Source organism: Mustelus asterias, chromosome 8 (genome assembly GCF_964213995.1).
Source record: "Mustelus asterias chromosome 8, sMusAst1.hap1.1, whole genome shotgun sequence".
Classification (NCBI taxonomy): Eukaryota; Metazoa; Chordata; class Chondrichthyes; order Carcharhiniformes; family Triakidae; genus Mustelus; species Mustelus asterias.
In genome coordinates this window covers 73,357,047-73,369,867 of record NC_135808.1, presented here as the reverse complement: position 1 = coordinate 73,369,867, position 12,821 = coordinate 73,357,047, and the positions used below count along the sequence as shown (strand labels likewise).

General features: G+C 44.6%; 1 protein-coding gene across 5 annotated transcripts in view; it reads right to left on the bottom strand.

Moving 5' to 3' along the window:
- The window catches only part of nr5a2 (nuclear receptor subfamily 5, group A, member 2), a 312,907-nt gene that overhangs the window by 49,342 nt on the left and 250,744 nt on the right, over positions 1-12,821 (bottom strand). For all 5 annotated transcript variants that reach the window (XM_078218179.1, XM_078218182.1, XM_078218180.1 and 2 more), the window contains one exon: positions 12,038-12,185. In XM_078218179.1, coding sequence (XP_078074305.1) covers positions 12,038-12,185 — 148 coding nt within the window. The remainder of the gene's footprint in view (positions 1-12,037; positions 12,186-12,821) is intronic.

Here is a 12,821-nt window from a genome sequence, read left to right as displayed (position 1 = left end):
GTGAAATCACTCAGTTATTCAAAGAAGTTACCTCGCTCTTGCTAAAGGCACTATGTGTCACTAACGTGTCATCAAAGCTCACAGGGTATCGACGAGGGTTAAATATCAGAATGAGAAATTGCTTGTTATTAAAGGCTAATTTGTGTAAAAGTGCAGGGGAAAAAAAAGCACTGTGTGGTGACCCACTGTCCTACACTTACGTAACTAGCTGTAGCTAAATAATTGATATCCAGCAGAGCAGCATCAATTGAATGGATGGCTATTTGAACAGGGCATTGAGGGAAAAGGAATAGTTATAGTTAATAATAACAGGTTTTTGAAAAATAAGCTGTACATTTTGAGAAAGTGCTGAGCACGAAATTGGCGACAGCAAGAGGTAGGCACAGAGTTGTGGGCTGAATCATGCCAGATACCATATTGATACAGATCATAACATCAATCAGCAGCTGTCTCTCCTAACGCCACAAAATTGCAGCAGAAAGGACCCTTCTGCCCCTCCTCTGGTGCTATTCAAATGACTTTCAACTATTTACAGGTTAGCTACAGTTGATTTCTCTTGGCCAATTCTTCAATCCTACAACTGTTTGATGCTTTCTGTAATTGTTTTGAGTTGTCAAAGTCTACAAGGAGTGGTACTGTGGCGCATTTTGTTGAACTGAAGGCTTCTGCACAAGCCAGTTTCTTCCCCATTGGGTACATTCGCAACTGTTCCCCTTGGATTACAGCATGACTTGGAGAATGAACAGAGGTCATACAGAGCAGGACCAGCTGCTGGAGGAGGGAGGAGGTGGAGCTAGGCTCTCAGCAGGAGGCCGTATTTGCTCAGCATGTTCATGCAGCAATTCTCCTACCTCAACAAGGGACAAAGTGTTCATACATCGGAGCTTCCATATGCACAATCTCAATGAAAACTTGGGGAGGCTTTGTGGTGTCACAGGACTAGTAATGCTCTGGGGACCCAGGTTCGAATCCCACCATGGCAAATGGCGAAACCTGAATTGAATAAAGATTTGGAATTAAAGGTTTAATGATGACCATGAAACTATTGCCAACTGTCGTAAAAACCCATCTGATTCACTATTGTCCTTCAGAGAAGGAAAATCTGCCACCCTTACCTGGTCTGGCCAACATGTGACTCCAGATCCATAGCAATGTGGGTGACTCTCAAATGCACTCTGAAATGGACAACAGTTAGGAATGGGCAATAAATATTGGCCCAGCCAGTGACGCTCTCATTCCATAAATTGAATAAATCTGCTATAGCCATAAGAACAATGTCAGTGAGGGAGGGCACTCGTGCTCTCATTAATCATTTCATTCCCCCTCATAGAATCTACAGTGCAGAAGGAGGCCATTTGGCCCATCGAGCCTGCAGTAACAACAATCCCACCCAGGTCTATCCCCGTAAGCTCACATATTTATCCTCCTAGTCCCCTTGATATTAAAGGGCAATTTATCATGGCCAATCAATCTAACCCGCACATCTTTGGAGTGTGGGAGGAAACTGGATCACCCAGAGGAAACCCACGCAGACACGGGGAGAACGTGCAAATTCCACAAACGGTGACTTGAGGCCGGAATCGAACCCAGGTCTCTGGCGCTGTGGGGCAGCAATGCCAACCACTGTGCCACTCATTAGAAAGAAGCAGGCAGAGTAGGCACGCAGCTATGCTAGGACGACAGCAGGATTCCCCCATGTTGCAGGATGCCATTGACTACACTGCATGTCAATTCTGCTTTATACTGGAACTGAATGTGTATCCCATTCCATCAACATTCAGTTCATATATGACCATTGGCAGAGAATCACGCACGCCAATGCCCTGGTATCCTGGAAGCAGTTAATTTGTGGCATTCCACTGTGCAAACTGTATTTGAGCCATCATGACAATTGGAAGATATTGGGTGACAAGTGCTACCTGCCAGCCACAAGACTGATGATTCCCATGCACATCCCATAGGTATGTCTGCAGAATGCAGAATGTCTACAGTGCGAACTATGCTGCCACTCAAAATGTGATGCAGCCAGACCACTGGGCTGCTGAAACAACATCTCCTGGGAGAAGCTCGGCAACACTCAGCAGGTCCATAGTGTTCTGTTGCATGTTGCACTGCCTCACCTTGCTGAGGAGACAAGCCTTTGTACCTGTGAGGAGCTGACAAACATGAGGAGGAAGAGAAAGAGAAGAGACAACATAGACAGCTCAAATTGGCTATCAACAAGGAACTCTATCTGAGTGTGATACCAGTAATTGCAATTCAGTTTCTGACTCACCATCAGTCTGACACATGAACTTTCTACTGGCCATCACAAAATAAACATTCTAAACCAAATTTATAAATTAAATCTTGCCATATTATGTAGAAAAGTACATTTATCACCCCTGTACATCATCTTAATGCCTTTATTTGTCCTGTTGCTCCATTACAACCACCTCAGTGGCTGGGCCTCACAGAGGAGAAGGGAGCTGAGATTCAGTGTGGGAAGCTACAGATGTCCTTATAGGTCAACCATGAACAGCTCTGAATGTAGAAGGTCCATCTTGGCATGGACAGGAGCAGTCTAGGCTGCTTGGCTGACATGGCACTGGCAGAGTGTCAGAAATGGGAGGTCAAATACTGTCATCCTGACAAAAAGGCAGCAAGTTTACACATCACGGAGCCACAGCAACTCCTTTGGATGGGCAGTGGGGGAGGAGCTGGGGTTGACAATGTTAGTAACTTGTTAGAGGACAGACTGCTGGACTGCTGTGACACCCTCAAGCCTCTTATTCACAGGGTATTCACAGCAAACTGAGCTTGCAGTCTAAGATTCCACTGTAATGCTCAAATCTTGGGTATTTGCTGCTTGAGCTTTGTGGAAGCTGCAACATCAACAATCAGATGCTGCTTCATGATTGGGTCTACAAGTGTGAATGAAGGTGGCTGCTACCTCCTTGCTGGAAAGGATGGCACCAAGCTCTATGCTTGTGCCAAGTTGCTGCTGGACCTCTCAATGACCACAAGCTTTCTGCTAGGCTTCCCAATACATGGATCATATTGTTATACAGAGTCATCAATCTTCTTCTGCATGCTTCCCCAAAGACCTTGTCTGAGCTCCCTGCAATGGAATGTTTGTGTAATCTCACCGTCTGCCAAGCGGCACCTTAGCTGTATTTCCCCTCCTGTCCTGACTGCTGCCCACTCATGGCCGCTGTCTCAGTACATGAGGACGGGCCATTTAATGTATCCTTGAAGATAGGCGCAGTGTCAGTATCTGAGCGTGTGAAGTGAAATGACTGTGTTTCCATCATCACTCCCTCTCCTTGGTATTGCCCCACTGTTGGCTAGATTGTCCCTTTTGGATATCTGAAAGGAGAAAGGTTAAAGGATAAGATGAGGCTGAATTTTGTGCGTCTCCTGCGGGCATGTTTTCCACAAGGGGGGCAGGGGTATGTAAAATAGAGGGGGGGGGGGTTGGTGGCTGTAAAATGGGGGTGGGCACCCATCCACCACCTTCTCGCCCACCCCCGAGCTCACCCCTATAATTCAAAAAGGTTGGGTGGGTTGCTGATTTTGGTGCCTGTTTGCCATATTTAAATGAGCAATTAAGGATCAATTAGGCTTGTGTAATAAGTCTACAGAGGCAGAGGTCCCTTCACCAAAATCCCTTTAATTACAAACTCTAGTCAACATGGTTTTGTGAGAGGGAGGTCATGCCTCACTAACCTGGTGGTGTTTTTTGAAGAAGTGACCAAAATGGTTGACGAAGGAAGGGCCGTGGATGTTGTCTATATGGACTTTAGTAAAGCGTTTGACAAAGTCCCTCATGGTAGGCTAGTGAAAAAGGTTGGATCCCATGGGATAAAGGGGGAGGTGGCTAGATGGGTGGAGAACTGGCTTGGTCATAGAAGACAGAGGGTGGTAGTGGAAGGGTCTTTTTCCGGCTGGAGGCCTGTGACTAGTGGTGTACCGCAGGGCTCTGTATTGGGACCTCTGCTGTTTGTGATTTATATAAATGATCTGGAAGAAGGAGTAACTGGGGTGATCAGTAAGTTTGCGGACGACACAAAACTGGCAGGACTTGCAGATAGTGAGGAACATTGTCAGAGGCTACAGAAGGATATAGATAGGCTGGAAATTTGGGCAAGGAAATGGCAGATGGAGTTCAATCCTGATAAATGCGAAGTGATGCATTTTGGTGGGAATAATGTAGGGAGGAGCTACACGATAAATGGAAGAACCATAAAGGGTGTAGAGACGCAGAGGGACCTGGATGTGCAAGTCCACAGATCTTTGAAGGTGACGTCACAGGTGGAGAAGGTGGTGAAGAAGGCATATGGCATGCTTGCCTTTATAGGACGGGGCATAGAGTACAAAAGTTGGGGTCTGATGTTGCAGATGTATAGAACGTTGGTTCGGCCGCATTTGGAATACTGCGTCCAGTTCTGGTCGCCACACTACCAGAAGGACGTGGAGGCTTTGGAGAGAGTACAGAGGAGGTTTACCAGGATGTTGCCTGGTATGGAGGGGCTTGGTTATGAGGAGAGATTGGGGAAACTGGGGTTGTTCTCCTTGGAAAGACTCGTTTCGATCGCCTCAGGGGGTCGGAGAGGAATTTCCCAGATTTTTTTTTCCCCATATTGGCCCTGGGGTTTTTCACTCTGGGTTTTCGCCTCTCCCTGGAGATCACATGGTCTGGAATGGGGGGGTGGGGGTGAGTTAATAGGTTGTAATGAACAAAGCATCGTAGCTGTGAGGGACAGCTCGGTGGATAGGATATTGGTATGTAGATAGGCTGGAAAATTGGGCGGGGATTCAGGATTCAATCCTGGACTGGGGAGCGGCGCGGGCTTGGAGGGCCGAAGGGCCTGTTCCTGTGCTGTATTGTTCTTTGTTCTAACAGCAGTACACAGATAGACTGTTAACCAGTCTATCTCCGGGGGTGTCAGAGGAGATGACACTTCTGGTACAAGGCAAAGACTCCCTGATTGGCCCATCAATTGGATCCTTAATCAGGGAGTTCATACTCCAATTGGCCAATCTCAATGGCCTGATTGAAGTCATTACAGCTTGTTAGCAAGGCAACTGACTCTGATAACACACTGCCCTTGCCATAATAAACTGCAGCAGAGTGGGAGCAGGAAGTCCACTTTTTAACCTCAAATGATAAAAGGGATAGAAGGAAGAGGGGAATTCGCTCTTCAGGAACCCTTTGCCAGTTTCAGGGTGGCCCACTCCGTAGGTTGAATTCCCCCCACTTCCTTAGCACCCGCTCCCTGCTTTAAATCCACCCATGCCCCTCTCCCTAACCCACACAAACTCTCCTGGCACAAGACCCAGCCTTACCTGCACCCAGGGTCCAAGGCCGTGGGGTCCCTTCTTCACCAGCAGTCCCAGTTTCAGCCATTGATGTCTTCCCAGCTCTGCCAGGACTAATGGACCTGCCAGCCATCTGATTGGTTGGCTGCTCCAGAAGGCGGGGCTTCCACCCTAATGAAGGGGGGACCTCCCACTTAGTCTTCATTATTCCAACCCCCAATGCTCTTGGCTGTGGGGTGGGTAGCGGGTTTAGCCGTGCCGGAGGTTCATGATTGTCGTGATATGTAATTTGAAGATGTATTCACTGATCTTGACCATTCGTGCAAGGTCATTTGAACTTCTTGGGGTGCCACCTCCATGCAAACCTCCTGGCATTGACTTCCATGGCTAACTGCACCCATTGCCATCTGAGTATGCGTCCAGAGGACCTCTTTCCCACTGTAGTTATAGGAAACCGCTCTTCTTTTTCACCTTGTCCACCAAAGTCATCAATGCAGCACCCAATAAGCTTGGAGCTCTCACCCGCTAATGCTGTGCGATTCTCCAATATTTCCTTGGTCAGAATCACCTCTTGCATGACTATCAGCAGCAGAATACACCTCACTGTTAAAAAGTGCAGGCTAGTTTTAAGTAGTGCTAGCCACCCATGATAATGGCCTCCAGATGGCTGGATGCAGAGATCCCCAAGTGAGCAATCTGCGCTCATCTAATTCTGTCCCAGGATTCAGCATCCTCAAATTTGTGGGAATGTACGGATTAGGTTGATCGGCCATGCCAAGTTGCCCCTTGGTATCACGGGGATTAGCAGGGTAAATACGTGGGGCTACGAGGATAGGGCCTGGGTGCAGGCTCGATGGGCCAAATGGCCTTCTTCTGTACTGTAGGGATTCTATGCAGGAGGCTTGTAAGGAGCATAAACACTGGCATATGCCAAGTGATTTATTTATTTATTAATTAGTGTCACAAATAGGCTTACATTAACGATGCAATGAAGTTACTGTGAAAATCCCCTAGTCGCCACACTCCGGTGCCTGTTCGGGTACACGGAGGAAGAATTTAGCATGGCCAATTCACCTAACCAGCACATCTTTCAGACTGTGGGAGGAAACCGGAGCACCCGGAGGTGAAGACACGGGGAGAATGTGCAGACTCCGCACTGACAGTGACCCAAGCCGGGAATCGAACCCGGGTCCCTGCCACTGTGAGCCAGCAGTGTTAATCACTGTGCTTGTTTCTGTCTGTAAGATTATATGTAATTCTATGTGGCTTCACACCTTAGACCCTTTTCACAGTGCTTCCTGCTAAATGGATGCCATATACTTACAGCAGTTTCTCAGACAGCCAAAAATTTACAACCGGTTTAGAATAGAAAGTGAAAGTAAATGGGCAAGGAGCCATGGGTAATGACATAGTTATGTTTTCTGAGCACAAGAGTGGTTAAAGTTATTTAACTTGCTTATTGTGGGACAGTCAATCCTTCATCATAATTCTGTGTTTGAATACAGGCAATTACCAGAATCAGACCAAATAATCAAACAGCACCAGTTAATGCACTAGCAATTCTCCGCCCCACATATTTACATTGCAGATGATAAACTAAAGTCAGTGCCTTTACTATAAGCAGTCTTGTTAAGAGGTAAATCTGTACCATCAATAATATGGCAGGGAATGCTGTGCTTCTGACATAAATATTTATCATTCAGAGCAAGAGCAAATGACCTTTAAAACTTAAGGCATTCATCCTGCACATGCACAGCCTGTCAGGTGTGTGCACTGGCCTGTGACCAATCATTGACCAGTCCATGAAAAAGTCACTTTACCTGAATTACATGAAATACTGCACTTTAGTCATCCTGCTACCCATCTAATGAAACCTCACTGTCACAGCTCTCTCCAAATTGATGCCGGTGGTTAATCCAACTTTTCTCCATGGCAGATGATATTCAGAACCTTCTTCAATGACCTACCTCGGTCAGCTTTATAATTTCATGCTTAAACTCAACATGTCAATGTCTCATCAGCTTCCTCTGACCTGGGTGCATTTATTTTATAAGCAAGTGTTGAGGGGGATTTATCTCAGAAATTAAAACCTCAGCTCTCTACATATCTGCTAAGCCTCAAAGTACAAGCCAGACATTTCCTTCCAGCTTATTTCCATAGAAATGAGGCTTGCTTGATGTGTCAAAATTGACAATAACCAACATGAAAGAGGATCAAACATTTTGAATATGATGCACAGAGGCCGTGTTCTTTGATGTCATTTATGCTGTTCATCTTTTTTCAATCCAGGTGTAATATTAACAGGAAGAAAAGTACCGCATCGCTCCCCAGGTTTAGTTTGCAACATCTCACAGGAAGCCAGGATATATTACCCTGTCATATAAAAGGAGTCAAACTCAAACTATGCCAAAGGGCTTGAAAACATTTACTCGTGTATGGTTGCCAGCTGTAGAGTCTTCCATGACTATTACAGGATTCGAACATTCAACTTGCTTGGATACTGTAATATCTCAACTTTTACCTTTTTAAACCGGTTTCCAGTGGAAGAGTCTATGTAATGTGATTGTGGTATGATGAGGGTATCAAACCCGCAACTCTACCAACTGGAAGATAATAGTGCATGGGAATACCAGAACCTCCACATTTTCCTCCAAGCCATTAACCATCCCAAATTGGAACTATATCACTGGTCCTTACCTGTCACTGGATCAAACTCACTGCCGAACAGCAATGTGAGAATAACTTCACCACATGGATGCGGAGGTTGAAGAAGGCAGCTGACCATCACCTTCTTAAGGGACAAATTGCCCATAAATAATTGAAAGCAAATTCACTGACGCATAACACTTATTTCTGCACTGCTATATGTCCAATGCTATGTTTAAATGGCTGCTGCTATACTGTGATGGCAATAATGATTATACCAATGTCACTAGGGAAACAGGTTCTGAACCGACTAAAATCACAAGGTCCGAGACCGCAAGAAGGCTTTCTCACACCACGTGGCCCTCTCACTGAATGGAGAATAACTTCAATATGTGGCATATGCAAGTCCAAGCACAGAGTTCCTTTGTTAATGGATATAAGCTCATATTTGTTGACTGCTGAAGGCTCGCCATGGATATAGGTGCCGCGAATATGATAGCGTGACTACCACTGCTGTGCTTTTGCTTGTTATAATAATGCAGATGCACCCAGCTCTTTTGCCTGATCCACGATAATACATGAAATAGGTGTTGACGGAATGCTGAAACCACATTTCACATTGCTCATATGTCAGATGTACATCAGTATTCCACCTAAATATTTGATTAAGTAAAGATTCTCTAAATAGAGAGGATCAATAGCAAGCCATTTCTCTTATCTGCTTCACATCCAGTGTGAATGATGAATGGGCATTGAAAAGGCTTTCTGGAATAGGACTTCAATCCTTTCCCTTTATTTGGATGTTTAGTATATAATTTGCCACTGATTAATTTTTTTGCTTCATGTAAGTAAAGGGTTTCAGTGCTGTGTAATGGAGTCTCCCCCTTAATATCAGCATCAAGTGCTTTCAGATCACACAGCACAAGGCGAGATTTCTAGTGAAGCTCCCTCTGTGCTGCTTCACATATTTGCCTTCACCCCAGCCTTCTACTGCCATGATCTTACATTCCCATTTCCTCCACCAGCCAGTCTGTGAGTGAGATTTCCAATTTTATGACAATTTGCACTTTGTCTCCCCCCCCCCCCTCATGCCCTTGCTCACAGCGAACCAGGCTGAGACCACTCACTGGAGGCCTGTACCGATGGCTGACTGAGCAGACTTTAATCCCATTGTTCCGGCCCTGAGCTGAACACAAGTCCCAGACCTGAAGGGACACTGTACCGAACTGGTGCGTCAGTCTGTCTCCCAAGTAAACATTCGTCCTAATGGATAGTTTGTCTGCAGGAAAGACAGAACTAAATCTGCACAAATGTCTCTGTTAATGGCTCAGAATCTGTGATGGACTGAGCAATTGATTGGTGTGGGCAGTTCACCATGACTGATAATTCTACTTCTCTCGCCTCAGAGAATTTTGAAAACTTAGCTTGGTGCTACAAATTATCAAAGTATCTCCTTTAGCTGTGCTAATCGTATGTACAATGGCATTATAGCGGTAATTTGAATGTAGCCCTTCCCTCCTTGGTTCTTCCAATATTCATACTTCATACTCAATCTTCTTCCCACACAACAGGGAAATTTACCATGTTTCTCAACTATGATTGAAATGCTGAATGGATAAGTGTTGGACGACAGTACCCATACAAGTACCTCTGTTCCCTGTCTCACTGAACCAACCAAGCAGCCCACAGAATTAAACAACCAGTTTTCTGCATTGCTGCCCCGTGAGGATCACCCACATCAGGAAGAAAGTTGCTCAACCAGACAATAAAAGCTACTTGTCTCAATGCAGCGATTCCCCCATTGGCACTAGTCCTTTTTTTTATTAATTTCATGAGACATGGGCATCACTGGCTGGCCAGCATTTATTGCCCATCCCTAGTTGCCCTTGGAGAGTCAACCACATTGATGTGGCTCTGGAGTCACATGTAGGCCAGACCAGGTAAGGACGAAGATTTCCTTCCCTAAAGGACATTAATGAACCAGATGGGTTTTTCCAACAATCGACAACAGTTTCATGGTCATCAGTAGATTCTTATTTCCAGATTTTTATTGAATTCAAATTCCACCAGCTGCCACGGCAGGATTCAAACCCGGGTCCCCAGAACATTAGCTGAGTTTCTGGATTAATAGTCTAGTGATAATACCAGTAGGCCATCGCCTCCACCAGACACAATGTAAATAGAAGATTCCAGAATACCAACAACCAAAATGCGATCAATTCTGGTTCAACCTCGACTGGCCATCTCACAACATGATGATACAACGGACATGGAAGTTAGCAGGTAATCAAGATCATACTAGAGTGAGGGAAACACTCTTCAGTCATTCACAGGGACCATGAGGAACTGGTTATCTTCTGTTTCTTTCCAAATTGTTTACTGAGTTAACCATGGAGCTGAGAGGAAAGATAGATGAAAGATTGTAAGAACAGCACAAGCGGAATCAGGGATTGGAGAGAGGTGGTAACAAGTGGCAAAGATTGCTGGATGGAAATGATTAAACAGTCCCTGAATCAGTAAAAGGAATGCATAGGTCAGCTATTCAGAAAGAATAGAGGAGCCCTTTATATATGTCTTTCCCCACATCCTATGCTTTTTCCAAACCTTTCACTGATTCGAGAGCCGAATAATACCCTTGTTCCTTCTGGCCCACCGAAAATACAAAGCGATTAAATTCAGGCTCCTCTTGGACTAGGCTACCAGATGGTGCCGGGATGGAATGTATGCTGCATCCTTCGCCCAGTAGAGACCTAAAAGGGTATTAAAGTCCAGTGGGCATCAGCGAATGCCAATGGATGCAAAGGTTGGGTATGCATTTGCTTTGCAGCAGCCAATTTAAAGAACCCAGACAAGTTAATGATGGCCAGAGTAAAGGCAGGGAGTGGTGGCAATATCTCAGCATGCAGTCGATCAAGTATGAGGTCTCAAAACCTCTCCTTTTGTTGGGGAGAGGAATTTGAAACTACTGTGATACCTAGCAACATCCGAAGATAGCGGAGGAAGCAACATTTTTAAATCTATAAATGATAAAGATTTATATATTGATAATATTATGGACATTCGTAAACATATGTCCTGACTTGTTATTTTCTGGGTGATAAATGTGATGATAGCACTGACGATAAATCACTCGTTAAACTTGCTTGGTGTTGTTACAATGATTTGCCCATTGAGAATATCATTATGGATCAGCTGGAAGTAACATGCTTGCCATCAATGAAAGTCACAGCAACCATCACCAGCAAAAGACAGGAATGTAAACAGAATAAAACAATCACAGTGTGTGACCAGTGTTTGTGTTGGATGGAAAATGTTTACTTTTACATTCAGCTGGGACGTGAGTGATGGTGGATAATTTGTACATTTTTACACACTGGCTGCTGAAACAGAGCGAGTGTATGTGTGCCTGTGCTCACATCCTTTACATAAGTATTTTGGCAATAATTTCTCTCATTGGGAGTTTGAATAATATTTATTGGCTGATTTTGGCTTACACTTATCATTTATAAGATCATCTTATCAACTCCTTGGGCGGGATTTTACGGCCTTGCTCTTCCCGAAACCGTAAAACCTCACCTGAGGTCAATAGACCTTCCCATTGTCTGTCCCTCGCCTGTTCCAATTCCCGTGACAGGTGGGGCGGTAAAGTTTCGATGCTTATGTTTGCAGTCCGTTAGGTATCTGCTATTCTCTCTCTCTCTCTCTCTCTCTATATATATATATATGTGTGTGTGTTAAGGAATCAGTGGAAAAAAGTAGCCCACACATTTATATTTTCATGAATGCATGGACATTGATTCTACTCTAGCTCAATGGAATTCAGTTCTTATTTCTGTTGAAAAATAATACAAGCGAGAAATTCACGTTCCTCAATCATTTCAAAGATTATCCGATGTTTTCTTCATATGAGTTCCTACCACCGAGCAATTTCTATAGATAGGTATCTTTTCCCTAAATCAATGATTGACAGAGTAAATGCCTCCAAACCTGCCCATAAATTTTTAACTTGAGAGCCAACTAGTCTACTTGTTTTAGTTCAGGGAGTCCAGCTGAGTGCAATAACTCGATGATAAAAGGAGAGCACGCTTACCTAGGCTGAAGAGCACAAGGAATTTGAGGCACACAAACTCTCGCTGGTCAAGCTGTAACGAACGAAGTTTCAGTACAAGCTCCTGAGCATGACTCATGAGATTATTGAGAGTGCTCCCTGCCTGTGAGGCGATTACAGAGAAATCCACCTGGAAAAAGACAAAAAAAAAAACAAGCTGATCCTTAAAGTTTGTAATGCACCGTGCCAATTTTATTCTGAGGAATCATCCTTGTGTTCTCTGCTTCCAACTTCAGATTTGACCACATTGCAAATGAAATGCGGTTTAATCTCTGAGCGAGGAGATAAGTGCTTACTTGTGAGTTTTGTGGTTTAACAATGGAGCACAGATTAATAGAGGATACAGCCTAAAGCCATCCTTTGTGGTGTGGTTTCCCACAACCCTTATTTAATCCTAGCTATCAGACATCGAGTACGCGGTACTTGTTAAAGGAGAACCTCATTAGGACATGGTGTTCTCTTAAGAGGAATTCCAAATGACCTTTCTCGTGTTCATTTTTAATATAGACCTTTGATCTTAATTGTGAAGTATTTTACAGTGTTCATGGAGATGACGCCTCAAAGTGCATGGTGAGATGCGATCACATGGGACCAGTCCACTGGGTTCTGTAACTCCCGGAGCTGTGCTGTAGGTCCTTATAGACTTGTCCGCCTGCCAGCAGCTTTCAGGTGCATTTAATATTTGCAGCGGTAGCAGATTTGTCTGTGAGGCAAGTCCATATCTGCCACTCACTCCGAGCCGACTATATTAAATTTTTATATTTAT